Genomic DNA, 25,777 nt, shown 5'->3' with positions numbered 1-25,777 from the left:
GCAGTCAGGGTCAGGGAATCACCAGTTTCGTAGTAGGAAACACTGCATCTAGGGCACCGGTGGCAACAATACCATCTCCCACCGTCTCTCAGTCTGCCATGTCCACCGGCACCCCCGCTAGTTCCACGATCTCCAGCTCTCCAGTCCAGCTCACCCTACATGAGACTATGGTTAGAAAAAGGAAGTACTTAGCCTCGCATCCGCGTACACAGGATTTGAACGCACACATAGCTAGACTAATCTCGTTAGAGATGATGCCCTACCGGTTAGTTGAAAGCGAAGCTTTCAAAGCCCTGATGGACTACGCTGTACCACGCTACGAGCTACCCAGTCGACACTTTTTTTCCAGAAAAGCCATCCCAGCCCTCCACCAGCATGTTAAAGAGCGCATCGTCCATGCACTCAGGCAATCTGTGAGCACAAAGGTGCACCTGACAACAGATGCATGGACCAGTAGGCATGGCCAGGGACGTTACGTGTCCATCACGGCACACTGGGTAAATGTGGTGGATGCAGGGTCCACAGGGGACAGCAAGTTTGGGACAGTTCTGCCTAGCCCACGGTCTAGGAAACAATTGGCTGTAGCCGTTCGCACCCCCTCCTCCTCCTCTTCGTCCTCCTGCAGAAGCGAGAGCTCGTCCACAGACCGCAGTCGCACAACCACTCCATCCGCAGCTGCCACTGTTGCACACCAGGTCTCCCATTATGGGGCAGCTACTGGCAAACGTCAGCAGGCTGTATTGGCTATGAAGTGTTTGGGCGACAACAGACACACCGCGGAAGTTCTGTCCGAGTTCTTGCAGAAAGAAACGCAGTCGTGGCTGGGCACTGTAGATCTTGAGGCAGGCAAGGTAGTGAGTGATAACGGAAGGAATTTCATGGCTGCCATCTCCCTTTCCCAACTGAAACACATTCCTTGCCTGGCTCACACCTTAAACCTGGTGGTGCAGTGCTTCCTGAAAAGTTATCCGGGGTTATCCGACCTGCTCCTCAAAGTGCGTGGACTTTGCTCACATATCCGCCGTTCGCCCGTACACTCCAGCCGTATGCAGACCTATCAGCGTTCTTTGAACCTTCCCCAGCATCGCCTAATCATCGACGTTGCAACAAGGTGGAACTCAACACTGCACATGCTTCAGAGACTGTGTGAACAGAGGCGGGCTGTTATGTTTTTGTGGGAGGATACACATACACGGGCAGGCAGTAGGATGGCAGACATGGAGTTGTCAGGTGTGCAGTGGTCGAAGATTCAAGACATGTGCCAAGTCCTTCAGTGTTTTGAGGAATGCACACGGCTGGTTAGTGCAGACAACGCCATAATAAGCATGAGCATCCCCCTAATGCGTCTGCTGATGCAAAGTTTGACGCACATAAAGGATCAGGCGTCTGCAGCTGAGGAAGAGGAAAGCCTTGATGACAGTCAGCCATTGTCTGGCCAGGGCAGTGTACAGGACGAGGTAGCGGGCGAAGAGGAGGAGGAGGACGAGGAGGATGATGGGGATGATTATATTTTTAATGAGGAAGCTTTTCCGGGGCCACTGGAAATTGGTGGCGCGGCAAGGCCGGGTTCTGGTTTTTTGAGGGACACAAGTGACGTGGATTTGCCTGAAACTGCCCCTCAACCAAGCACAACCGCAGATTTGAGAACTGGAACTTTGGCCCACATGGCGGATTATGCCTTACGTATCCTCAAAAGGGACACACGCATAACTAAAATGATGAACGATGACGATTACTGGTTGGCCTGCCTCCTTGATCCTCGCTATAAAGGCAAATTGCAAAATATAATGTCACAAGAGAACTTGGAACTAATATTAGCAACCAAACAATCAACTCTTGTTGACCGTTTGCTTCTGGCATTCCCTGCACACAGCGCCCGTGATCGTTCTCACACGAGCTGCAGGGGCCAGCAGACCAGAGGAGTTAGAGGGGCAGAAATCAGAAGTGGCGTTGGCCAGAGGGGTTTTCTGACCAGGTTGTGGAGTGATTTTGCTATGACAGGAGACAGGACAGGTACTGCAGCATCAATTCAAAGTGACAGGAGACAACATTTGTCCAGTATGGTTACAAACTATTTTTCATCCCTTATCGATGTTCTCCCTCAACCGTCATTCCCATTTGATTACTGGGCATCAAAATTAGACACCTGGCCAGAATTGGCAGAATATGCATTGCAGGAGCTTGCTTGCCCGGCAGCTAGTGTCCTATCAGAAAGAGTATTCAGTGCTGCAGGTTCAATACTAACAGAAAAAAGGACTCGTCTGGCTACCCAAAATGTAGATGATCTAACCTTCATTAAAATGAACCACAACTGGATTTCGAAATCTTTTGCCCCACCTTGCCCGGCTGACACCTAGCTTTCCTATGAAAAGGTCTTGCCTGTGGACTATTCTGAATGCCTTTTCCAATCTCGTAATTTTCTGCACCTGATTGTCCAGCATACGACATGTTTACACCTCACTAAATGGCCAAACTCCCCACACGGGGCCGTGGTATCGACACTTGGCGACAGCACCCGTGAGAGTGCAGTTTGTCTGAAGATGTGGGTGAGCCCGCTTTTGGTCGACGGCACTGCCACTGGGTCCCTCCTAGTACAATAAAGTGTCTCTGGCGGTGGTGGTGCGCACCCAACGTCAGACACACCGTTGTAATATGAGGGGCCCTGGGCCTGTACCGCCGGCCACAAGACAGTTTCCCCCCACCCCAGCTCAAACAGTGCTCTACCACTTGCAAAATTATCTCACAGCTCCACCAATGTTTAGTCTATGTGCTGACATCCTTCAATGCCTGCCACTGACAATACCATTGTATTGACATTTTTGTTATGTTAGGCCTTCGATGCCTGTCTGTGGTCACTCCTTCCACTAGGCCTCCACTGACCACACCACTGCTGCCCGTGTACCCCTGTAACCAATTTAAAATTGCCTACAGCTATGTGTTATTATTTTAGGCCTTCGATGCCTGTCTGCGGTCACTCCTTCCACTAGGCCTCCACTGACCACACCACTGCTGCCCGTGTACCCCTGGAACCAATTTAAAATTGCCTACAGCCATGTGTTATTATTTTAGGCCTTCGATGCCTGTCTGCGGTCACTCCTTCCACTAGGCCTCCACTGACCACACCACTGCTGCCCGTGTACCCCTGGAACCAATTTAAAATTGCCTACAGCCATGTGTTATTATTTTAGGCCTTCAATGCCTGTCTGCGGTCACTCCTTCCACTAGGCCTCCACTGACCACACCACTGCTGCCCGTGTACCCCTGTAACCAATTTAAAATTGCCTACAGCCATGTGTTATTATTTTAGGCCTTCGATGCCTGTCTGCGGTCACTCCTTCCACTAGGCCTCCACTGACCACACCACTGCTGCCCGTGTACCCCTGGAACCAATTTAAAATTGCCTACAGCCATGTGTTATTATTTTAGGCCTTCGATGCCTGTCTGCGGTCACTCCTTCCACTAGGCCTCCACTGACCACACCACTGCTGCCCGTGTACCCCTGTAACCAATTTAAAATTGCCTACAGCCATGTGTTATTATTTTAGGCCTTCGATGCCTGTCTGCGGTCACTCCTTCCACTAGGCCTCCACTGACCACACCACTGCTGCCCGTGTACCCCTGGAACCAATTTAAAATTGCCTACAGCCATGTGTTATTATTTTAGGCCTTCGATGCCTGTCTGCGGTCACTCCTTCCACTAGGCCTCCACTGACCACACCACTGCTGCCCGTGTACCCCTGTAACCAATTTAAAATTGCCTACAGCCATGTGTTATTATTTTAGGCCTTCGATGCCTGTCTGCGGTGACTCCTTCCACTAGGCCTCCACTGACCACACCACTGCTGCCCGTGTACCCCTGGAACCAATTTAAAATTGCCTACAGCCATGTGTTATTATTTTAGGCCTTCGATGCCTGTCTGCGGTCACTCCTTCCACTAGGCCTCCACTGACCACACCACTGCTGCCCGTGTACCCCTGTAACCAATTTAAAATTGCCTACAGCCATGTGTTATTATTTTAGGCCTTCGATGCCTGTCTGCGGTCACTCCTTCCACTAGGCCTCCACTGACCACACCACTGCTGCCCGTGTACCCCTGGAACCAATTTAAAATTGCCTACAGCCATGTGTTATTATTTTAGGCCTTCGATGCCTGTCTGCGGTCACTCCTTCCACTAGGCCTCCACTGACCACACCACTGCTGCCCGTGTACCCCTGTAACCAATTTAAAATTGCCTACAGCCATGTGTTATTATTTTAGGCCTTCGATGCCTGTCTGCGGTCACTCCTTCCACTAGGCCTCCACTGACCACACCACTGCTGCCCGTGTACCCCTGTAACCAATTTAAAATTGCCTACAGCCATGTGTTATTATTTTAGGCCTTCGATGCCTGTCTGCGGTCACTCCTTCCACTAGGCCTCCACTGACCACACCACTGCTGCCCGTGTACCCCTGTAACCAATTTAAAATTGCCTACAGCCATGTGTTATTATTTTAGGCCTTCGATGCCTGTCTGCGGTCACTCCTTCCACTAGGCCTCCACTGACCACACCACTGCTGCCCGTGTACCCCTGGAACCAATTTAAAATTGCCTACAGCCATGTGTTATTATTTTAGGCCTTCGATGCCTGTCTGCGGTCACTCCTTCCACTAGGCCTCCACTGACCACACCACTGCTGCCCGTGTACCCCTGGAACCAACATCAGAAAATATAAAAATAAGTATTTTGCTTATAAAAAAGAAAATACTGGAGAGATATCAAATGCAGACATTTTAACATTAAAAACAAACACATACAACAAAAATCTGGTACAGTACTAAAAATGGCCACCAGCTACAATAACTTTCTCCTGCAAGTAGTTAACTGAAAGGTTTTTTCAATTTTAAACACAGATATGGCATCCACCGAGTGTTGTCCTGTCGCGTCTTCTTTATATTATTGCCAAGAAGATGCAAAACAATGAAAATAATAAAATCATTATTTACCAAAAAAATAGAGTAAGTCAAAACCACATTGCAAATAAACATTCATTACAAATAAAGAAGCAGGGCGCGTCCGAGGGTGAGTATATACCTAATAAGAATATAATCACCCTCGGACGCGCCCTGCTTCTTTCCGACAGCCTTCCTTCCTAAGAATCAGCCCTTCCGTGGTGTAGAGAGAGGGTTTGTTACACTCCAAGGTGTTCCCCAGGTTGCCTTTCCTGAGCTTCGATCTTCCGGCTCTCGTTTAGTAGTTGTTGGAAACTACGCTGCATTAGGCCTACAAATTGGGTATGGGGTGTAGAGAGATGGTGTGTTACACTCCAAGGTGTTCCCCAGGTTTCCTCTCCATTGCTTCGATCTTCCGGCTCTCGTTTAGTAGTTGTTGGAAACTACGCTGCATTAGGCCTACAAATTGGGTATGGGGTGTAGAGAGATGGTGTGTTACACTCCAAGGTGTTCCCCAGGTTTCCTCTCCATTGCTTCGATCTTCCGGCTCTCGTTTAGTAGTTGTTGGAAACTACGCTGCATTGGGCCTACAAATTGGGTATGGGGTGTAGAGAGATGGTGTGTTCCACTCCAAGGTGTTCTCCAGGTTGCCTTTCCTGAGCTTCGATCTTCCGGCTCTCGTTTAGTAGTTGTTGGAAACTACGCTGCATTAGGCCTACAAATTGGGTATGGGGTGTAGAGAGATGGTGTGTTACACTCCAAGGTGTTCCCCAGGTTTCCTCTCCATTGCTTCGATCTTCCGGCTCTCGTTTAGTAGTTGTTGGAAACTACGCTGCATTAGGCCTACAAATTGGGTATGGGGTGTAGAGAGATGGTGTGTTACACTCCAAGGTGTTCCCCAGGTTTCCTCTCCATTGCTTCGATCTTCCGGCTCTCGTTTAGTAGTTGTTGGAAACTACGCTGCATTAGGCCTACAAATTGGGTATGGGGTGTAGAGAGATGGTGTGTTACACTCCAAGGTGTTCCCCAGGTTTCCTCTCCATTGCTTCGATCTTCCGGCTCTCGTTTAGTAGTTGTTGGAAACTACGCTGCATTAGGCCTACAAATTGGGTATGGGGTGTAGAGAGAGGGTGTGTTCCACTGTAGAGAGATGGTGTGTTCCACTCCAAGGTGTTCCCCAGGTTTCCTCGCCAATGCTTCGATCATCATGCTCTCGTTTAGTAGTTGTTGGAAACTACGCTGCATTAGACCTACAAATTGGGTATGGGGTGTAGAGAGATGGTGTGTTCCACTCCAAGGTGTTCTCCAGGTTGCCTTTCCTGAACTTCTATCTTCAGGCTCTCATTAAATTGTGGTTAAACGGAACAACTGCATTTGGCGTACTAGTTGGTTTGGGGCCTACTATCGGTGTCTGCCGCTCCTTGCTGTTCTCCTGGTTTCCTGTCCTGAAATTCCGTTTTCAGGCGCTCGTTAAGTAGTTGTTAATGTTAGACTGCATTTGGCCTACTAGTTGGGTTGGGGCCTACTATCGGTGTCTGCCACTCCTTGCTGTTCTCCTCCACTGAACAAAGCTGTGCCGCCTGTTTACTACTGTTGCCAATTTTGAACTGCATTTCGACTACTTACTGATTTGGGCCTACTCTCTGTGTCAGCCTCTCATTCCAGTTGTCCTCCACTGCAATGCCCCCTGATTAGTCCTGTGTTACCAGTTTTGAACTGCATTTAGCCCACTTTATTCTTTGGGCCTATATCTGTGTTTCCTCCTCATCCTGCCCATTGCCCAGCCAGTGATAGATGAGTCTGCTGGTACATTGACCCATAACGCAACATTTCCCGTGCACGCTACACTGCAAGATTGTGACCCTGCTGAAAGTCAGGTCCCCCTTCCCGCATACCATACCACCTAACACGGGGGCAAACAGGAAGGTGCAGATGAAAGTGCAGGTTCCTTCATCAGGTGGGGGGAGGAATACTAGTTGGCGACGTCACTGGCACAGGGCCTCTCATGGTACGCAAAAGTGTTGCTGCCGGTGGGAGGCGCCCCCGCCGTGCAAACACACCGCTGTACTTTGAGGGGCCCTGTGCCAGTGCCAATGCCAACGAGTGGGCCCCCCCTGCTTGCTCAGGTTCACAGCACTTGCAAAGTTGAAATACTTACCTCTCCCTGCTCCACTGCCGTGACGTGGTCCAGATTTCCTGGGCCCACTAATTACTTGAACCAGCCCTACCCACCACAACTTTAGCCAAATGACCCCCAATTTCAAATGCCTTCCAATTATTATAAGGTAAATTACGCTTGACAAGCTTCATTAAGAAGAATGGATGGTTTTGACATTAAAATGGGCACTCTAGGTGTTTTCCTGGCCCCCACTCACTGCCGACTATGCTGCCCCATTGACTTGCATTGGGTTTCGTGTTTCGGTCGATCCCGACTTTACGTCATAATCGGCCGATTTCACTCGACCCGACTTTTGAGATAGTCGGGTTTCGCGAAACCCGGCTCGACTCTAAAAAGGTCAAGGTCGCTCAACTCTAATCTCTACAATTAAGTAAAAAAAATATTGCCCCGTATAAGTTCATGTCCATGTACTTAAGGACTATAACAGTCTTATAATTGCCATCTGGATGTTGCATACATTTTAATATAATGCTAATATGGATCTGGGGTTTGCTTCAGCTCATCCTCAGGCAAATTGCACAGCATTGCCGGCTTGTTAGGCGGAATCGAAGGGTTAACAGAAAATGAAGCAAACATATGTATAATGTTCTGTCTCCACTGGACACAAGATAACATGAGAATAATAATGAACTAAATCTGACATTGCGCTTCAGATTGGAAAATGGACAGAGTAGAGGGACCATTCGGCTCCTGCCTGACGACATATTCTATAGTTTTCTGCTGACCTTTCGAACGATGCACTAATGCGTTTTACATTCTGTTGCAAAAATAGCAATAATCTCAGACTAATGCACGAGTGCACGATTTTGCTCTGGCCACTACTTTTTATTGATTACTATTAGAGATGAGCGGATCAGGCAAAATTCAAACTTTCCTGCATTTTCCCGGGAAACTCGATTCACAGTCAAGCTATTCTCTACAAATTTAATGGCCCTTATTATGGGGTCTTTCCAGACCCCAGAGTGAAATACAGGTCCTTCTCAAAAAATTAGCATATAGTGTTAAATTTCATTATTTACCATAATGTAATGATTACAATTAAACTTTCATATATTATAGATTCATTATCCACCAACTGAAATTTGTCAGGTCTTTTATTGTTTTAATACTGATGATTTTGGCATACAACTCCTGATAACCCAAAAAACCTGTCTCAATAAATTAGCATATTTCACCCATCCAATCAAATAAAAGTGTTTTTAAATAACAAACAAAAAAACCAACAAATAATAATGTTCAGTTATGCACTCAATACTTGGTGGGGAATCCTTTGGCAGAAATGACTGCTTCAATGCGGCGTGGCATGGAGGCAATCAGCCTGTGACACTGCTGAGATGTTATGGAGGCCCAGGATGCTTCAATAGCGGCCTTAAGCTCATCCAGAGTGTTGGGTCTTGCGTCTCTCAACTTTCTCTTCACAATATCCCACAGATTCTCTATGGGGTTCAGGTCAGGAGAGTTGGAAGGCCAATTGAGCACAGTAATACCATGGTCAGTAAACCATTTACCAGTGGTTTTGGCACTGTGAGCAGGTGCCAGGTCGTGCTGAAAAATGAAATCTTCATCTCCATAAAGCATTTCAGCCGATGGAAGCATGAAGTGCTCCAAAATCTCCTGATAGCTAGCTGCATTGACCCTGCCCTTGATGAAACACAGTGGACCAACACCAGCAGCTGACATGGCACCCCACACCATCACTGACTGTGGGTACTTGACACTGGACTTCAGGCATTTTGGCATTTCCTTCTCCCCAGTCTTCCTCCAGACTCTGGCACCTTGATTTCCGAATGACATGCAAAATTTGCTTTCATCAGAAAAAAGTACTTGGGACCACTTAGCAACAGTCCAGTGCTGCTTCTCTGTAGCCCAGGTCAGGCGCCTCTGCCGCTGTTTATGGTTGAAAAGTGGCTTTACCTGGGGAATGCGGCATCTGTAGCCCATTTCCTGCACACGCCTGTGCACGGTGGCTCTGGATGTTTCCACACCAGACTCAGTCCACTGCTTCCTCAGGTTCCCCAAGGTCTGGAATCGGTCCTTCTCCACAATCTTCCTCAGGGTCCGGTCTCCTCTTCTCGTTGTACAGCGTTTTCTGCCACATTGTTTCCTTCCAACAGACTTACCATTGAGGTGCCTTGATACAGCACTCTGGGAACAGCCTATTTGTTGAGAAATTTCTTTCTGGGTCTTACCCTCTTGCTTGAGGGTGTCAATGATGGCCTTCTTGACATCTGTCAGGTCGCTAGTCTTACCCATGATGGGGGTTTTGAGTAATGAACCAGGCAGGGAGTTTATAAAAGCCTCAGGTATCTTTTGAATGTGTTTAGAGTTAATTAGTTGATTCAGAAGATTAGGGTAATAGGTCGTTTAGAGCAGGGGTCCCCAACTCCAGTCCTCAAGGCCCACCAACAGGTCATGTTTTCAGGATTTCCTTTGCATTGCACAGGTGATGCAATTATTACCTGGGCAAGACTAAGGAAATCCTGAAAACATGACATGTTGGTGGGCCTTGAGGACTGGAGTTGGGGACCCCTGGTTTAGAGAACCTTTTCTTGATATGCTAATTTATTGAGACAGGTTTTTTGGGTTATCAGGAGTTGTATGCCAAAATCATCAGTATTAAAACAATAAAAGACCTGACAAATTTCAGTTGGTGGATAATGAATCTATAATATATGAAAGTTTAATTGTAATCATTACATTATGGTAAATAATGAAATTTAACACTATATGCTAATTTTTTGAGAAGGACCTGTACATGTAATATGTAAAAAATTAGAAAAATTAGGTATACTCGCCGCTCACCTCTCCGGCCGCTTCCTGTCTCCTTCCGCTTTCCAGTTTCTCTAGACCTTGAATAGGTTGGGATCAGAGTTATCTCTGTTCTCGACCATTGCAGCACAGCATTAGATCCCGAGTCTGTACCATCTTCAATCAGGGTTATTTACAACAGGTTAAAGCAATGATGATTGGGATGAAGGAGTTAAATCCTTAGAAATTCCCAGATGTTGGGAGAGTCTCCGAGAAGAGCATCGCTCACCATAGGCAGAGAACTGAGTGACAGAGACGGTTACAGAGATGCTATTAATGATTTTCTATTAATGTTTAATAATGCAGAGTGATTAAGACATTATCTACATTTTATTATCCTATATTCCTTCTCGGTCTGAATCCCTTCTCCACGCCATATTTCATTACGAACAAATGTAAAACGTACATTTTCTCATTTATATTAGATACGATAATAATTACACAAGATTGCAGGACATTTCCTTCGATGCGCTTCTTCTTGTTCGATACTTTTCAAAGTGACGGCTCAGTCTTATTATTCTTTTTAGCTTCCATTACATTACAATATATTATATATAGCTGAGGAATGTGCAAAAAATTGGTCTGTGGAAGGCCGAGGCCACCTGTGGCTAGCATGGGGTCGATACCGTGATCCAAGAATTGCTTCCCGAGGTCTAGTTCATATACTGTACACTGGATATATAAAAAAAAGCGCTGTTATCCTAATTGTGTAGAAATTCACTCAGAACGCTAACTTGAAACTTCAGAACCCATTACAAGCCTCCATCTACCATGTGCCATTTATTATACTTGTATCTTCTAATTGTTACTCTCTGTCACGGTGCAGCTCTGTGCCGCTGCTCCTGTTGCCGAGCCTGCCGCCCCGTCAGCAGCTCCTTCTCCCGCTTGCCGACATACTTACCTGCGCCGGCGCGCTCCTCCTGCTAGCGCGCATTCTTCTCTCTTCTGACTCACCGCATCTTCATGGTTCTCGCCGCGTGCGCATCTCGCACTCCATGTTTCATCTGCGCATGCGTACTTCCTCTTTTGATATACCGGCGCTCCGTACTTCCTCTCCGTGACCCTGGAGGACCCAGACCTGGAAGTCCTTCTGCACACCATGTATTTAAGGTAAACCCTTCCACTGCTCCTTGCCTGATTGTCATTTGTGCTTCTCATGACCCAGGCCCTTTATCTCTGTCCAGTCCACGCCTGCCCTGTGTCTCCGCCATACCTCTGCCCAGTCCACACCTGCCCTGTGTCTCCGCTATACCTCTGCCCAGTCCACATCTGCCCTGTGTCTCTGCCACATTTCTGCCCAGTCCACGTCTGCCCTGTGTCTCTGCCATATCTCTGCCCAGTCCACGTCTGTCCTGTGTCTCCACCACATCTCCGCCCAGTCCACGCCTGCCCTGTGTCTCCGCCATATCTCTGTTCAGTCCACGCCTGCCCTGTGTCTCCGCCATACCTCTGCCCAGTCCACGTTCATCCTGTGTCTCTGTCATATCCTATCTGCCCCATGTCTCGGTCCTATCCAGCTTACTCTGCGTCTCTGTTCTGCTCAGCCTGTTCTGTATCTCCCCTCTTATGTTTGAATCTCTTACCACCTGTCCCCTGGTATCAGCCTTTGCGGCAATAGTCTCCCTCGGGCCTGCCCCTAATGCTCCCTGTATTGGGGGTGGTCTACCCGGTCAGCTCACCCTTGGGAGGTTCGTTGTCGTGGTTCTGCGGGTTCACTTTAGGAGTTCCTTAAACCTCACAGTACAATCAGGCCATGGACCCCGCTGGTACCGCGACTCCTACTCTGAAAGAGTTATTGTTCCTTCGGGAAAATCAATCAAGGATTATGTACTTTTTGAAGTCCATGGAATCTCATCTCTCATCCCTGCAGGCTCCCGACCCTGGGAGTGCTTAACAATTGGCAAGTCTCCAACAGAAGCTTGTTCAGCAGCGTGACACTCAAGCTCATATTTTTAATTTCATGGCTTCTGTGGATGATCATCTTCATGCCCTTCAGTCTTCTGCTTCCATTGCCTCTCCGACCTCGGCTCCTCACCCACCACCTCATCTGGCTAAACCTCGTTATAGTGGGGATTCTAAAATGTGTAGAGGGTTTCTAAATCGATATCAGCTTCATTTTGAGTTACTGCCCTTGCAGTACCCCACAGACCGTGCTAAGGTGGCTTTTGTAATCTCTCACTTGGAAGGTGAGGCTTTGGCAAGGGTAAATCCTCTCTGGAAGCGAGATGATCCTCTTGTTTCCCAACTCTCCATTTTTCTTGAGAGTGACTCAGAAGAGGCAATTTGCATATTATATTTCCCAGAGGAGCATTGCACGGCGAATAAGCCTCCTTACCTTGACAAGCCAGAGATGGTATGTCACTCTCCACAAGGAGAAACGATACCCCTTAGACCCCAGTCCAGAGCCTCTCACCTAGCCAAATTAGTTCTCATGCTTCGCACTGACGAGGGCCAACAGCCCGAAACAACGTGTCTGTGAATTGAGATACTGATTTGGCTTTTATCCTAAGTCATATTTCACGACTCGTTAAAGAGTTGATTGTGACTTGTAGGATCGCTACTTCCAACAGGTGGCGCTATAGAGTTTAAGTCCTCATTTTCTCAGAAGAGGCAATTTGCATAGGCCTATTGCAGAATCTTCAAGTCTGAGTCAGTCCACATGGTCTCATTCTGCCACAACTGCTTCCATTATTCCAGCTGTATCCAACTTCACTTATTTGTGCAGCATAACAACTGCTGATCCAGAACAATAGCTTTGAGGATCATTGAGTGATCTAAAGAGTTAAACAGCCGTGGTCAGAGTTATTTCCATTTTCATCCATTGCAGCATTGTGTCGGCTTTATTTTGCAGCTGACACACGCTGCCTATTGCAAGGTCTTAGCTCGTGGACTTCTGGATTTTCAGGTTTTACACAGAAGAAGCCTATTCACTGCATAGCAAAAAGTTATACGATTTTCAAACTTTTTATTTATTATTTAAAGGCCTATGGATCTCGAGCCATGGTGACTTGATGGATGAACACTCTGTAGGAAGATCGGTCTTGTGCAAGCCTAGAGAGGTCCACCAGGATCTTCTCTGCAGTTATCTGGATAGTATGAAGCCATCAAGCTGCTGGTCTTCCTCTTCACCTTGTTCCTTCTATTCTGCCGACCATGATGTTCTTCTCCAGTGATTGTGCTCTTCGTATGATGTGTCCAAAGTAAGCAAGTCGTAGCTTGGTGATCCTTGCTTCCAGTGACATATCTTTCTTGATTTGTTCCAAGATTTACTAGTTTGTTCTTCTTGCCATCCCTGGTTTAGATAACATCAAATGACTTTGCGTCTTACTTCTTCACAGTTTTTAAGATTGGTGGAACATTCTTCTTTACATTCACTGGCTCAAAACCCTCTGACCAGGCCAGGCAAGGCTACCTGCGGCAATCATTTGATCACCACAGCAGATACATTCTGAAAGGGGTTGGTCTCCAATGACACAACCCCATTAATGTATTCCTGCTCAACCAATCTGTTTAGAAAAAAGTCGATCAAGTAAAGATCACCTAAGAAAAACCAAAGGATTAGAAATGAAAAGTGGAATATTGATTTTTCTTGTTACTCTCTTAATCTTTTTGTGATGCAAATGAGATTATTCACATAAAGAAAGAAAAGAATCTCACTAGTATCAGCATTTGCATTTGACTCTATAAGTCAATGTCTGATCCTTTAACGAGCTTTGCAACATTATTACAATTAACCAAGCTATTGCCAATAAGGCTCCATATACAGCTGGTCACCTGCCAAAGGGCATCTGATTCAGCCAGCCAAGCCCCACTCTACGCCCATCAGGGACCAATACCCTGAATTATATGTCTGTAAATGGGAGAGATCCACTTTGTATACTTTTTGCCAGGATCCTATACACAGCTATTCTCATTAAAGGGGACTAATGGACAATACCTTCTTAACTGCTAAAGTGCCGCACATAAAATTAAAAACAGAAAACCTATACTCACCTCTCAAACCATTGCGGAGTATTGAGAGATGTAGCTAATCAGAGGTTGCTGATTGCCTGCAGCGGTCACGGGACAGAACAATGTAGTATTGTCTCTGAAAGTCGCAGCCCTGGTATTGGAGGAATGGTGCCGATTTGGGAAGTGAGTAAATGTTTTATTTTATGTTGAGGAACCCTTTTAAGTGCAGCCAATCTTTTTTTTCTAAAAATTTAATATTATTCCTAGTGGCGGCCGCCATTCATTTTGATCCCTGTTTTGCATAATAATGATTATTTTTAGCTGTGAAGTTCAAAGATTCAAGAAGAGTTGAAACAACTTTATATTTCAGTGTGATTGGAAAGGGCACATTTGCATCGCACACGGACAGGCGATTCGCTGGTGAGGGCTTCCAACATTTCACACTTGTCTGCAGTCAAGTGACATGTCTTCTGAGGATACGTTGAAAGTACCAAAGGACGGGAACTGGCTGGAAAGGGCACCAGGACTATGCATTAAATTCAATGGCAACATTTCATAAAATATTATACTTACTATACTGTCTTCTGTGAGTCTTGTCCCAGCGCAGTGTTCAGCTGTCCCTACCCCAGACCCTGGAATGAAAAAGAAAGTTCCCAGCCCACCTACCCACAGGCCCAAACGCTAATTGGGCACATTTACAGGCTGCTTGCCATGGAAATGTTGCAGTTTAGGCTTGTAGACATAAAGGATTACCACCAACTCATGACGGAAGCCATTTCTCAATAATCGGTCTCCAACCGCCACTTTCTTGTCTCCTGGTGTGGTGTCCCCGCCTTGTACCAGCACATTTCCAGGCACATCACCCATGGCCATTCCAATGCAGTTAATTGGATTGCACACTTAACGATCGACATACGGACAAATGCTTGTGACCAGGGATGCTATATTTCTCTGATTGCACACTGAGTGAACATTATGGAGGTGGGGGCCGAGTACCACCCTGGCATGGCACATGTGCTACTGAGGCTGCTAATTGTTGGTTGCACTTCGATCATGGATTGCTCCTCCTCCTATAGCAGATCTTGCACCCCCTCCTGCTTCTCATCCTCCATCTCCGATTTGTTATCTCAGAGCACATCGTCCACATCAGTCAGAAGCTGGAATCTCTGCAGCACTCCCTCAGCAAAGCGGCAACAGGCTCTGCTTAAGCTAATTTGTCTAGGAGATAACAGACCAGACAGATCTGTGGCTCTCGCCACTGAACCTCTAACCAGTCATGGTCGTGTGTGATAATGGCTGTAAACTGGTGTTGACTGTGAAGCTTAGAAAGCGAACCAATCAACTAACCAATACCTGATTGACAAAACCAGCTTACTCCTTAACTCCTCTGTGACCTTCTTCTATTGGGTCTCAAAGCTGGATACCTGTCATTAGCTGTCCCTCTATGCCTTGGAGGTGTTGTGCTGCCCTGCCGCTACCGTATTGTCTGAGCGGGTTTTTAGTGCCACAGCTGGGAGGGGTCATAACAGACAGGTGCTTTCGGTTGTCAACAGAAAATACTCTGATAAAAATTAACAAAGCCTGGATTAGCACTGACTTTTCCATACCTACCACCAGATGACAGAAGCACATAACGTGTTTTAATTTTCAATTTTTGAAAGAGGCCTGCTAGTTCCTACCTTCAAGGGTCTATGGATGACTAGATAACCCTCATTAGAATTTTTTCCTGGCTTTGCACTTTGTGCAAAGTCTTTATGAGTGTAGGAGTACATAAACTAAACTTTGTTAATTTTTGTATGAGGCACTCCACATGGTGCCTTGAAGGGTGTATGGATGACCCTGCTTGTAATTTTTTGACAGGCTTTGCACTGTGTTCAGAGCTTTTATGAGTGTAGGAGTACCACAACTACAGTTTGTATATTTTTATGAGGCACTCCACTTGGTGCCTTCAAGGGTATATGGATGACCCTGCTTGTAATTTGTGGCAGCCTTTTATGAGTGTGGGAGTATCACAACTACACTTTTTTCACAATATTTGCATGAGCCACTAGAGTTGGTGCCTTCAAGGGTCTATGGATAACACTGTTTGTAACTTTTGGCAGATTTTGCACTTAGTGCATAGGCCCTGTTCCATCTCATTTTTGGAAGTTCTTCCTTCATAAATTACACTGACATTTCCAATTTTTTAAAAAAAAAAATAATACAAATGTATTAAAAGTTATTAAAAAAAATAATGTTGGTTTACCTAAATTATTTTTCATATCATTTTTAAATGTTGTCTTATATACAAGTCATTGTACAGGAAAGAATGTTTCTTAACTTTTTTTTCCTGTAGACTTCAAAGTCTAGTTGATTTTGAATGTTTTATTATCAGTTCTTAAAGTGGAGTAAAAGTGTGACACTATTGGTCTCAGCAGCAACCTGGACGTCAGAGATGCTTCTAAGGGTCTTCCCCATCCTGTTTTCCCATCGACTTAAACATTTTCACTGCCCCCAGATTTCCTTTTAGGGTCTGCTGGAAAAATGGCTGGATTTCCCATAGACTCCCATTATACTCGTTACTCGAAACGAGCATGCAAGTATTAGTAATTGCTTGGTTTGAGTAAAGAGCATCAGAGCATTTTAGTGCTCGCTCATCCCAATAAAAATCCTATTATGGCATTGTAAAAAGAAAAGCAGTCCAGCACTTTATACTCCAACATGCATTATGTTTATGTATTTATTAATATTTTTATTAAATACTATGGTTTCATAAGAATTAAAAAATGTAAGACTGTGCAGTAACAAACATACAAACACTCACCAAAGGTAAAGCGGTATATAGGGAAGGATAGGAATGTACCAACCGAATGGGAATAGGACAATGAGGAAAACATTCACCCAAAAACAGCACGCAACAATCTCCAGCAGAAACAACGGTCTCCAATGCAGCACAGCATCTCCAAGGATCTAGGAAAAAAAGCTGGCAAGGAATAGAAAATCAGGCTCGGCTTTATAGGGAGAGGTAATGACCAGTTCAGAAGCAGCTGAAATTGAGCTGCAAGTTTCTGACCAGCATAGACAGGGTCGTTAACCTCTTCAGCACCAAAGGAAACCAAATCCATTTAATACGAGACACAAACACACAGGCTAAATGGAAGATCTGCGATTCACAATATGTAGTGATCTTCTAACCCCCAGATCTACCAGGAGGACGTGACACACTGGTGACAGATATATCACTGGAATCACGGTCTCTTGCCCTTTATAATGCTGCTCTCAGATTCCAAAGCAAAAACTTACTGATGGATTCCCTTTAAAGACCAAGGTGAGTTATTGTACACTAAAAAAACTGAAAATATGCTCCTTTTTTTTTAACGAACAAAAAGTTATAAACAGTGAAACAAGCAGGACTGAAAAATTTTCAGGGTGGCCATTTTTTCTCACTCCAACTGCCTATTAATGGTCAAGCATGGTCAAACAGGCCATGTTGGTAATATACAGTATACAGTAGCTGCCTCCACTCATAATATTCTAATGGGAGATAACTCTCAAAAGTCAACATTTAGGTCAAATGTGGCGTAAATTTTTTAAATAATAAAAAAAAACATCTAAATGAAATGGAAAATTGTCTCATTTAGCCGTCCGGCATCTCCTTAGTGGAAGAGCTATGCATCAATTTAAGGCATGAAAACTCCATCTCTATGGCCTATTTTACAATTGGCTGTTAGCACGGAGCCTTGTCCTTACTTTCTCATAATAAGATGTGAACAAAGACGAGACGTTTCAATATTTCCTTACTGCAAATTTTATCTTCTTTTTTTTTTTTTTAAAGCAAAAATGTGTTAAGTAAGCTCTAAAAATCCAGGTTGTAATCTGCATAGCGAGACAAAATACATAATGTGAAGATGAAAATATTTTTTTTTTCTTTGGGGGTATATAATTGGCATTTATCCTATGTCTATTAAGATGAAATCTGGCAATGATGTGAGCTTAGGAATTGGGTCATGGGCTTTGAAAAACACTCTCTAGTGTAAATGAGACCTCGGGGTCTCATTTTGCATTTGACACTTTAATATGTTATAAAGGAGGTATTAATATTTCTCGTGCTTTTGCAACATACGAGCCGTACATAGATTCTAGAGATGCTTTTTATCAGTGCAGGTGAGACGCGCTCCCAGCCCCCGTCCCTCCCGTAACCTTCATTTTGCATTTTCCTGATTACAGCTGGGCCACGGACCTTTGGCGTAATAGATGAATTGATGGTAAAGGACTAACGAAGGGATTAAAACGTAAAAATAGAGCGCAAGCAACGTACTGTGTGATGTAATTGCAATCAAACTGTAACGACAATTTAAAATCAAAATCACGATTTAAAGGAAAACTCCACCTTTGTTTAAAAGTTTGTCACATTTCGTAGTTTTAATCTACAAACTGCAATGAGCTTTTTGACAAATTGTTTGCTTTCATTTTTTTTTTTTCAATGTATCTCAGATGCAGGATATTCTGTTCTCTGTTCGCAGGATGCCAAAGCAAAATTAGAAATTCTGTACACTTCCTATTAGCAGGGTACGGTGCAGTGAGGATGATGGGCAGAATGGTGGCTCAGTGGTTAGCACTGTAACCCTGGAGTCCTGAGTTCAAATCTCACCAAGGATAACATCTGCAAGGAGTTTGCATGTTCTCCCCGTGTCGGTCTGAGTTTCTTTCGGGTTCTCTGATTTCCTCCCACACTTCAAAGACGTACTGATAGGAAACTTAGATTGTGAGCCCCAATGTTGTAACGCATGTAACGCGCTTCAGAATAAGATAGTGCTATATACTGTTCAGTAAAAAAAATGACGTTAGGTAACTTTATGTAAATGTAATTATAGGTGTTAATGAAGAAGAATGCAACAACTCAAAATTAGCATCAGAGAGGTGAACAGACCAATAGACCTTCTGCAGGGAAAGAATAATGCTCAGCTCGTACTTGAAGCTAAACTTAGCCTTTTCTCCCTTATTTCTGGAGGGGTCTGTTACCTCTAATGTTAGGGTGGAGAACCTCCGCTTCACAGGCCATAAGTGTCAAATGCCTTTTCTTCCACCCCTTTGCCCCAACTGTCCTTGGGCAGATTCCCGGGTCTCTCAGTGCTTGAGCTACCAGCCCCACCATCTCTCTCCGTGTCTTCTATGTGACATATACAGCAGTATCAATGCATTCTATGTGATGTAAATACATCAGCCCCAGTGACTCCTTTGTGACGTATATACAGCAGTCTTGCTGTCTCATATGTGATATATATACACAGGAGACTCAGTGTCTCTTTTGTGATGTATACAGCAGTTTCAGTGGCTCCTATAGGATGTGTATACAGCAGTCTCAGTGTCTCCCATGTGACGTGTACACAGCAGTCTTGGTGTCTCCTATGTGATGTATATACAGCAGTCTCAATGTCTCCCATGTGATGTGTATACAGCAGTCTCTATGTCTCCTATGTGATGTATATATAGCAGTCTCAGTGTCTCGTATGTGATGTATATAAAGCAATCTCGGTGTCTAATATGTGATGTATACACAGCAGTTTCGGTGTCTCCTATGTGATGTTTATACAGCAGTTTCAGTGTCTCTTATGTGATGTATACAGCAGTCGCAGTGGCTCCTATGTGATGTAAATATAGCAGTCTCGTTGTCTCCTACATGATGCATATACAGCAGTCTTGGTGTCTCCTATGTGATGTATGCTTCAGATGTCCCAATGATTGCATTCTATGTTACATGTGCTGTAATGAATTTCCCCATGAGGAGACCTGCAGTGTAATATAGATCTGTGTTGGTATGACTTACTGCTGCAAGTTCTTTACCTAACTTATCATCGCAAACAGTCTCCAGCCGACGCAAACCTGGCACAGCAGTTACGAGGAGCAACATCATCAATACCACCTAACATCACAGCCGCATCATAGAGAAGCAGCTCCAGAAATCAAATTGGGGGAGGTAATGAAAGGTTTGACCAAACACAGTAGGATCAGTTTTAAGTTGATAATTTTGTACGGCCCTCTAGTATAAATGGTATAAATACCCTAATGGCCTTTGGTAGAAAAAAGGTTCCCCAACCCTGCTCCAATGGAATCAGCACTGATGCTACATCCGCACTCTACAGTCGTGGTCTTTCTCTGCTCCTCTGTGACATCGCGAACCTTAGTACGTAATGTCACAAAATTCAGGCGGAAAATTTAGGCTCCTTCGAACTATCACTAATTTACGCTTCTAATGAGTGAATGCCTCCTACATTATCAGCTAGGCCTTCTCACTGGACTCTGCTACGTTACCATTCTATGACACTGACATACCCATCTCTGCCATGTCTCTGCGCTCGGCTACATTGTCAAACTGTATCTTCTGAAATACCCAACTCTGTTGCATCGACCCTGAATTCTTCCAGAAATACACAACTTCGCTACAGAGCTGGACTCTGCTACAGTGTTCCACTGGAGATACCCGACTCTGCTACATTGCTGGGCTCCCCTACATAGCCACTGATTGGCTATGATAGGGTTCTAAAAGAACCTGAAGACTCATCTCTTCCGACAAGCCTACAGCCTGCAGTGATCCTCAACCTACTGAACAGCCGTACAGCCAGCTCTTCCCTCTCCTAGTGTATCCTCACCCACCCCCTGCAGACTGTGAGCCCTCGCGGGCAGGGTCCTCCCTCCTTATGTACTCGTGTGCCTTGTTATCTGCTCATGTTTAATGTATTTGTCTATATTTGCCCCGTATTCACATGTAAAGCGCCATGGAATAAATGGCGCTATAAAAATGTATAATAATAATAATAATAATAATAATAATAATTGTCTCATTACCCTGAAATATGGCTGAGCTGTGCTATGTTGTCACTATATGCCTTCTGATCTACCCTGCTTTACTTGTTGCTGGTCTCTGCTATATTTTCACAGGATACCTCCTGACATACTTCAATCTAATACATGAAGGAACTCTGCTATATGACTACAATGAGTCTATGGATGTACTCAACTCTGCTACATCACTGGACTCTGCTATATCTCTTTAGTGAGCCTTCTGATCTACTTTGCTCTGCCACTTCTTGTCCTCCAACTTCCCTCCAATATCTACAGCCTCTGTAGTTGCAACCAGACACCCCTGCTGCATCCATGTCATCTGTTCATGCTACATTCCAGCTGATCTTCTGAACCAAGGGCTTCAAGGATCCATCTCAACAGGTGACACATAATAGAGTGTCATAACTCAGAGTCCTATCAATCAGCACTTCAAAACAGGGCATAAAACATATAAAAAATGTAAAAGTTTATTTCCCTTTACATTCACAGACAATGTGGGTCTTAGCGGTTTGATCGGTATGGTGGGCGTTCCAGGACTTGAATGCCCACCAATCAACTCTATAACTAGACAGTATAACATTAAAAATTTCAATGTTTGTTTACCCATTAAAAAGTAAAAAGCAATAATAAAAAAAAAATGGAGATTTTCTTTAAATTACATTTTTAAAAGTTTCCATGAATGTCCTATCCTCCAGCAGATCAGTAGAGATCACATGGTTTCTTTTACCATTTTGTAGTCATTTTTTTAAATTAATTCACTTAAGGAAATGCATCCATTACAAAGGCTCTAGACGATAGATTGATGTAAACTATGCAAAAAAAATAAATTACAAATATCACTCACCACTCCAATGGAAAAGTAATTATTTACGATGGAGTAAGGCACTGGGTCTCCCTTTTCATCTTTGTCATTAGGGATAACTTCGATTTTCCATCGGTCGACCAGGACTACTGTGCCATTCTCAATGTCTTTGAGGAATTTCAGCAGATTTTCCCCTTCGTAACCTATAAAAAAAACCCATAAAATATAGTAAATAGATGTAATATCATAGGAGTCCGGCAGCGGGAGCCTCCACCATTCCAAAGGTCTAGACAAAATCTGTAGTCTAACTGGAGATATGGTGGGCCGGTACGGACCCTCCTGTGAAAACAATTTATATCAAACAGTAACCACAGTGAAGGACAAGACTCCATCTTTATTCAATGTAGAGGGGGTAAAAACCAACAGACCCAACAATTTGACTTTTTGTGGCCAAGGGTGGATGTTATAAATGCCGTAGGAGGGGCAGGAAGACCGATAATTTGTGATCACCACCGGGACTAAATCAAGAGAAGGGGCATTTTTCCACGGTTCCAACCCTTACAGTAAAAAATATCTATATAAAAAAATATTTGGGGGCTCAGCCACTCCTTCTGCCTACCCCAGAGAATAGAAAAAAACTCATGAATTGTTTCTGCCATGGGTAAACGGAGATTATCAGTTCTCAGACTTCACTTGTACCTCTCATAAAGGGGTTGTACGGATTTTTAAAACAAAATGGCCAAAGCAAACACAGTCCATGGACATATATTTTTCTAACATCTGGACACTCTCTTTATAATCCAATAAGCCAAGCCCAGTTTTTGGCTCATACATTTATTTAGGGACTAGAGATGAGTGAAAAGATTCCAAAAGATTTGATTTCTGTATGAATTTCCCCTCAAAATTCAGATACCTTAGAATGCAAAATTTGGGGGGGAATTTCAAAGCAAAATAATCAAAATCCAAATTTCTGGGGATTTGATTTCAGCCAATGAGGAATATGAAGGGGTAAAAAAAACAATAAAAACTATTATATTCACCTCTCCTTGATCTTCTCCATAGTTGTCCTGTGACCGCTCCCTGTCAACTCCTCCGTCACTTCTCTTTGACCTTCTACCTATTCTGGGTCTTCCGGCGTTTACGCAGACTAGGACCCAAATGATCACAAGGACCACAATGCATGTAATTGATGGTAATTGATGCAATTACGTGCATTGTGCCTCACATGACCATGTGGGGTCTATTCGGCAGGGGCACTGCCAGAGGATCTCAAATAAGAAAGTCAAAGAGGATTGATAGGAGGACCGGCGGGGATCTGCTATGGGACGGGTATGAGGAGCGTCAAGGGGAGATAAGTATAACAGCGTTTTGTTTTTTAAATTTCTTCCTGACTGTTGAAGTTCACACCAAATTTCTTTGATGCAAGTTGAACCTCTGGCTTTTCTTAAGTCATGGAGAGGAGTGGCCATATGGAAAATGACACAAGAGGAAGGCTGTAGTCGCACCTGGATTTTGGTGTATTAAGTGATTTAAAATCCCCTCTTTTGCATGATGTGAAATATATATGGTGTGGACTGGACCTTACATTGGAGAACAAGGACTTAAATTTACGCCTCTGTGAATTAAGGTTAAATGGTTATTCTCAACATCTAGATGACAACATTTTGATTCCAGGGTCTTCCATCTTGGTGCCCGCTGCTCAATTCTTTCTTTTTGGGAATCTTGGGAAAATCCAAGTCCTTTAATAAACTACCTCTTGCATGCACAGCCACCACTCCATTTCGATGAGGCATTTCAGGACTACAGTTTCGGGATCAGTTGGACCTCCACTGATCAAAAAGTTATCATCCATCCAGTGGTTAAGTGATAACTTTTAATGTTGTAAGTAAAACTTTTAGAGACATAGGCGAGATGGGGGTAGGCTGCTCTTTAGCTAAACGTCATTACCAAAGTAACAACCAAAGTAATGTAAAAGGTACAATCCTAAGGGACACTTTGTATCTGTTTGCCTCTATTGTAACAGTGTAATATATACTTTGTATCTATCTCTGGAGGCCGGTCTAGTAATAATGCGTAATACAGTGCCTTGCGAAAGTATTCGGCTCCCTGGAATTTTCCAACCTTTTCCCACATATCATGCTTCAAACATAAAGAAACCAAATACACATTTTTGGTGAAGAATCAACAACAAGTGCAACACAATTGTGAAGTTGAACGAAATTTATTGGTTATTTTAAATTTTTGTGGAAATTCAAAAACTGAAAAGTGGGGCGTGCAATATTATTTGACCCCTTTAACTTAATACTTTGTTGCTCCACCTTTTGCTGCGATTACAAGTCACTTGGGGTTTGTCTCTGTCAGTTTTCTACATTGAGAGACTGACATTCTTGCCCATTCTTCCTTGGCAAACAGCTCGAGCTCAGTGAGGTTTGATGGAGATCGTTTGTGAACAGCAGTTTTCAGCTCTTTCCACAGATTCTTGATTGGATTGAGGTCTGGACTTTGACTTGGCCATTCTAACACCTGGATACGTTTATTTGTGAAACATTCCATTGTTGATTTTGCTTTATGTTTGGGATCATTGTCTTGTTGGAAGACAAATCTCCGTCCCAGCCTCAGGTCTTTTTCAGACTGCAGCAGGTTTTCTTCCAAAATGGTCCTGTATTTGGTTCCATCCATCTTCCCATCAATTTTAACCATCTTCCCTGTCCCTGCTGAAGAAAAGCAGGCCAAAACCATGATGCTGCCACCACCATGTTTGACAGTGGGGATGGTGTGTTCAGGGTGATGAGCTATGTTGCCTTTACACCAAAAATATCGTTTGGCGTTGTTGCCAAAAAGTTTGATTTTGGTTTCATCTGACCAGAGCACCTTCTTCCACATGTTTGGTGTCTCCCAGGTGGCTTGTTGCAAATTTTAAACAACACTTTTTATGGATATCTTTGAGAAATGGCTTTCTTCTTGCCACTCTTCCATAAAGGCCAGATTTGTGCAGTGTACGACTGATTGTTGTCCTATGGACAGACTGTCCCACCTCAGCTGTAGATCTCTACAGTTCATCCAGAGTGATCATGGGCCTCTTGGCTGCATCTCTGATCAGTCTTTTCTTTTTTTGAGATGAAAGTTTAGAGGGACGGCCGGGTCTTGGTAGTTTTGCAGTGGTATGATACTCCTTCCATTTCAATATGATCGCTTGCACAGTGCTCCTTGGGATGTTTAAAGTTTTGGAAATTATTTTGTATCCAAATCCGGCTTTAAACTTCTTCACAACAGTATCACGGACCTGCCTGTTGTGTTCCTTGGTCTTCATGATGCTCTCTGTGCTTCAGATAGAACCCTGAGACTATCGCAGAGCAGGTGCATTTATACAGAGACTTGATTACACACAGGTGGATTATATTTATCATCATTAGGCATTTAGGACAACATTGGATGATTCAGAGATCTACTATGAACTGCTGGAGTGAGTTTGCTGCACTGAAAGTAAAGGGGCAGAATAATATTGCACGTCCCACTTTTCAGTTTTTGAATTTCCACAAAAATGTAAAATAACCAATAAATTTCGTTCAACTTCACAATTGTGTTCTACTTGTTGTTGATTCTTCACCAAAAATTAACATTTGGTATCTTTATGTTCGAAGCCTGATATGTGGGAAAAGGTTGAAAAGTTCCAGGGAGCCGATTACTTTCGCAAGGCACTGTATGTCATCTTTAGGATCTGCTCCTATAACTAATAAGACAGGAATGTGGAATCAGAACGTGACCTTTGGATAAATGAATCCCATGGGTGAAGCATGTCTGTGTGATGTCACAGAAGAAAAACAACAGACACACAAGGAGATTATGTCCAAAGCAGGGTGCCCTAAGCCAGAGATATGAAGCAATAGTTGCAGTCCAGTGCGCTGATCCTTTGGATTTAGTATTAGCGAAATCCTCGTTTGTAATAGTTAATGATGCATGATAGGGCACTGGGTGGTGTTTTCTTGATTTTTCCCTAGATAATGAGTTTTAGGTCGTCGATGTGCCCCCCATGGGTCAAAAATTTATAAATACAACCATGCGTAAGAGCAATAGTAATGTTTCCTTCACATATCCATTTACTTGTTTACAACCATAGAAAATGGACCATTTTTCCTCTGTTTTTCATCTGCTTTGTATCTATGTTTTTTTTTTTCCGAATCCATTTCTAAAAGCTAAAACTGCACTGCACATGGGCATGTACAATGAATGTGTGAACGCAGTCGAAAATGAAAACTTCTGCATTGATACATGACTTACTGTATG

General features: G+C 44.1%; 1 protein-coding gene across 3 annotated transcripts in view; it reads right to left on the bottom strand.

Moving 5' to 3' along the window:
* DGKB (diacylglycerol kinase beta) overlaps positions 1–25,777 on the bottom strand; it is a 790,513-nt gene that overhangs the window by 399,019 nt on the left and 365,717 nt on the right. For all 3 annotated transcript variants that reach the window (XM_069729311.1, XM_069729309.1, XM_069729312.1), the window contains exon 19: positions 21,536–21,696. In XM_069729311.1, the coding sequence (XP_069585412.1) occupies positions 21,536–21,696 (161 nt within the window). The remainder of the gene's footprint in view (positions 1–21,535; positions 21,697–25,777) is intronic.

Source organism: Ranitomeya imitator, chromosome 6 (assembly GCF_032444005.1).
Source record: "Ranitomeya imitator isolate aRanImi1 chromosome 6, aRanImi1.pri, whole genome shotgun sequence".
Lineage (NCBI taxonomy): Eukaryota > Metazoa > Chordata > Amphibia > Anura > Dendrobatidae > Ranitomeya > Ranitomeya imitator.
The sequence above is the reverse complement of the archived record's forward strand: the minus strand, read 5'-3'. Positions and strand labels throughout refer to the sequence as shown.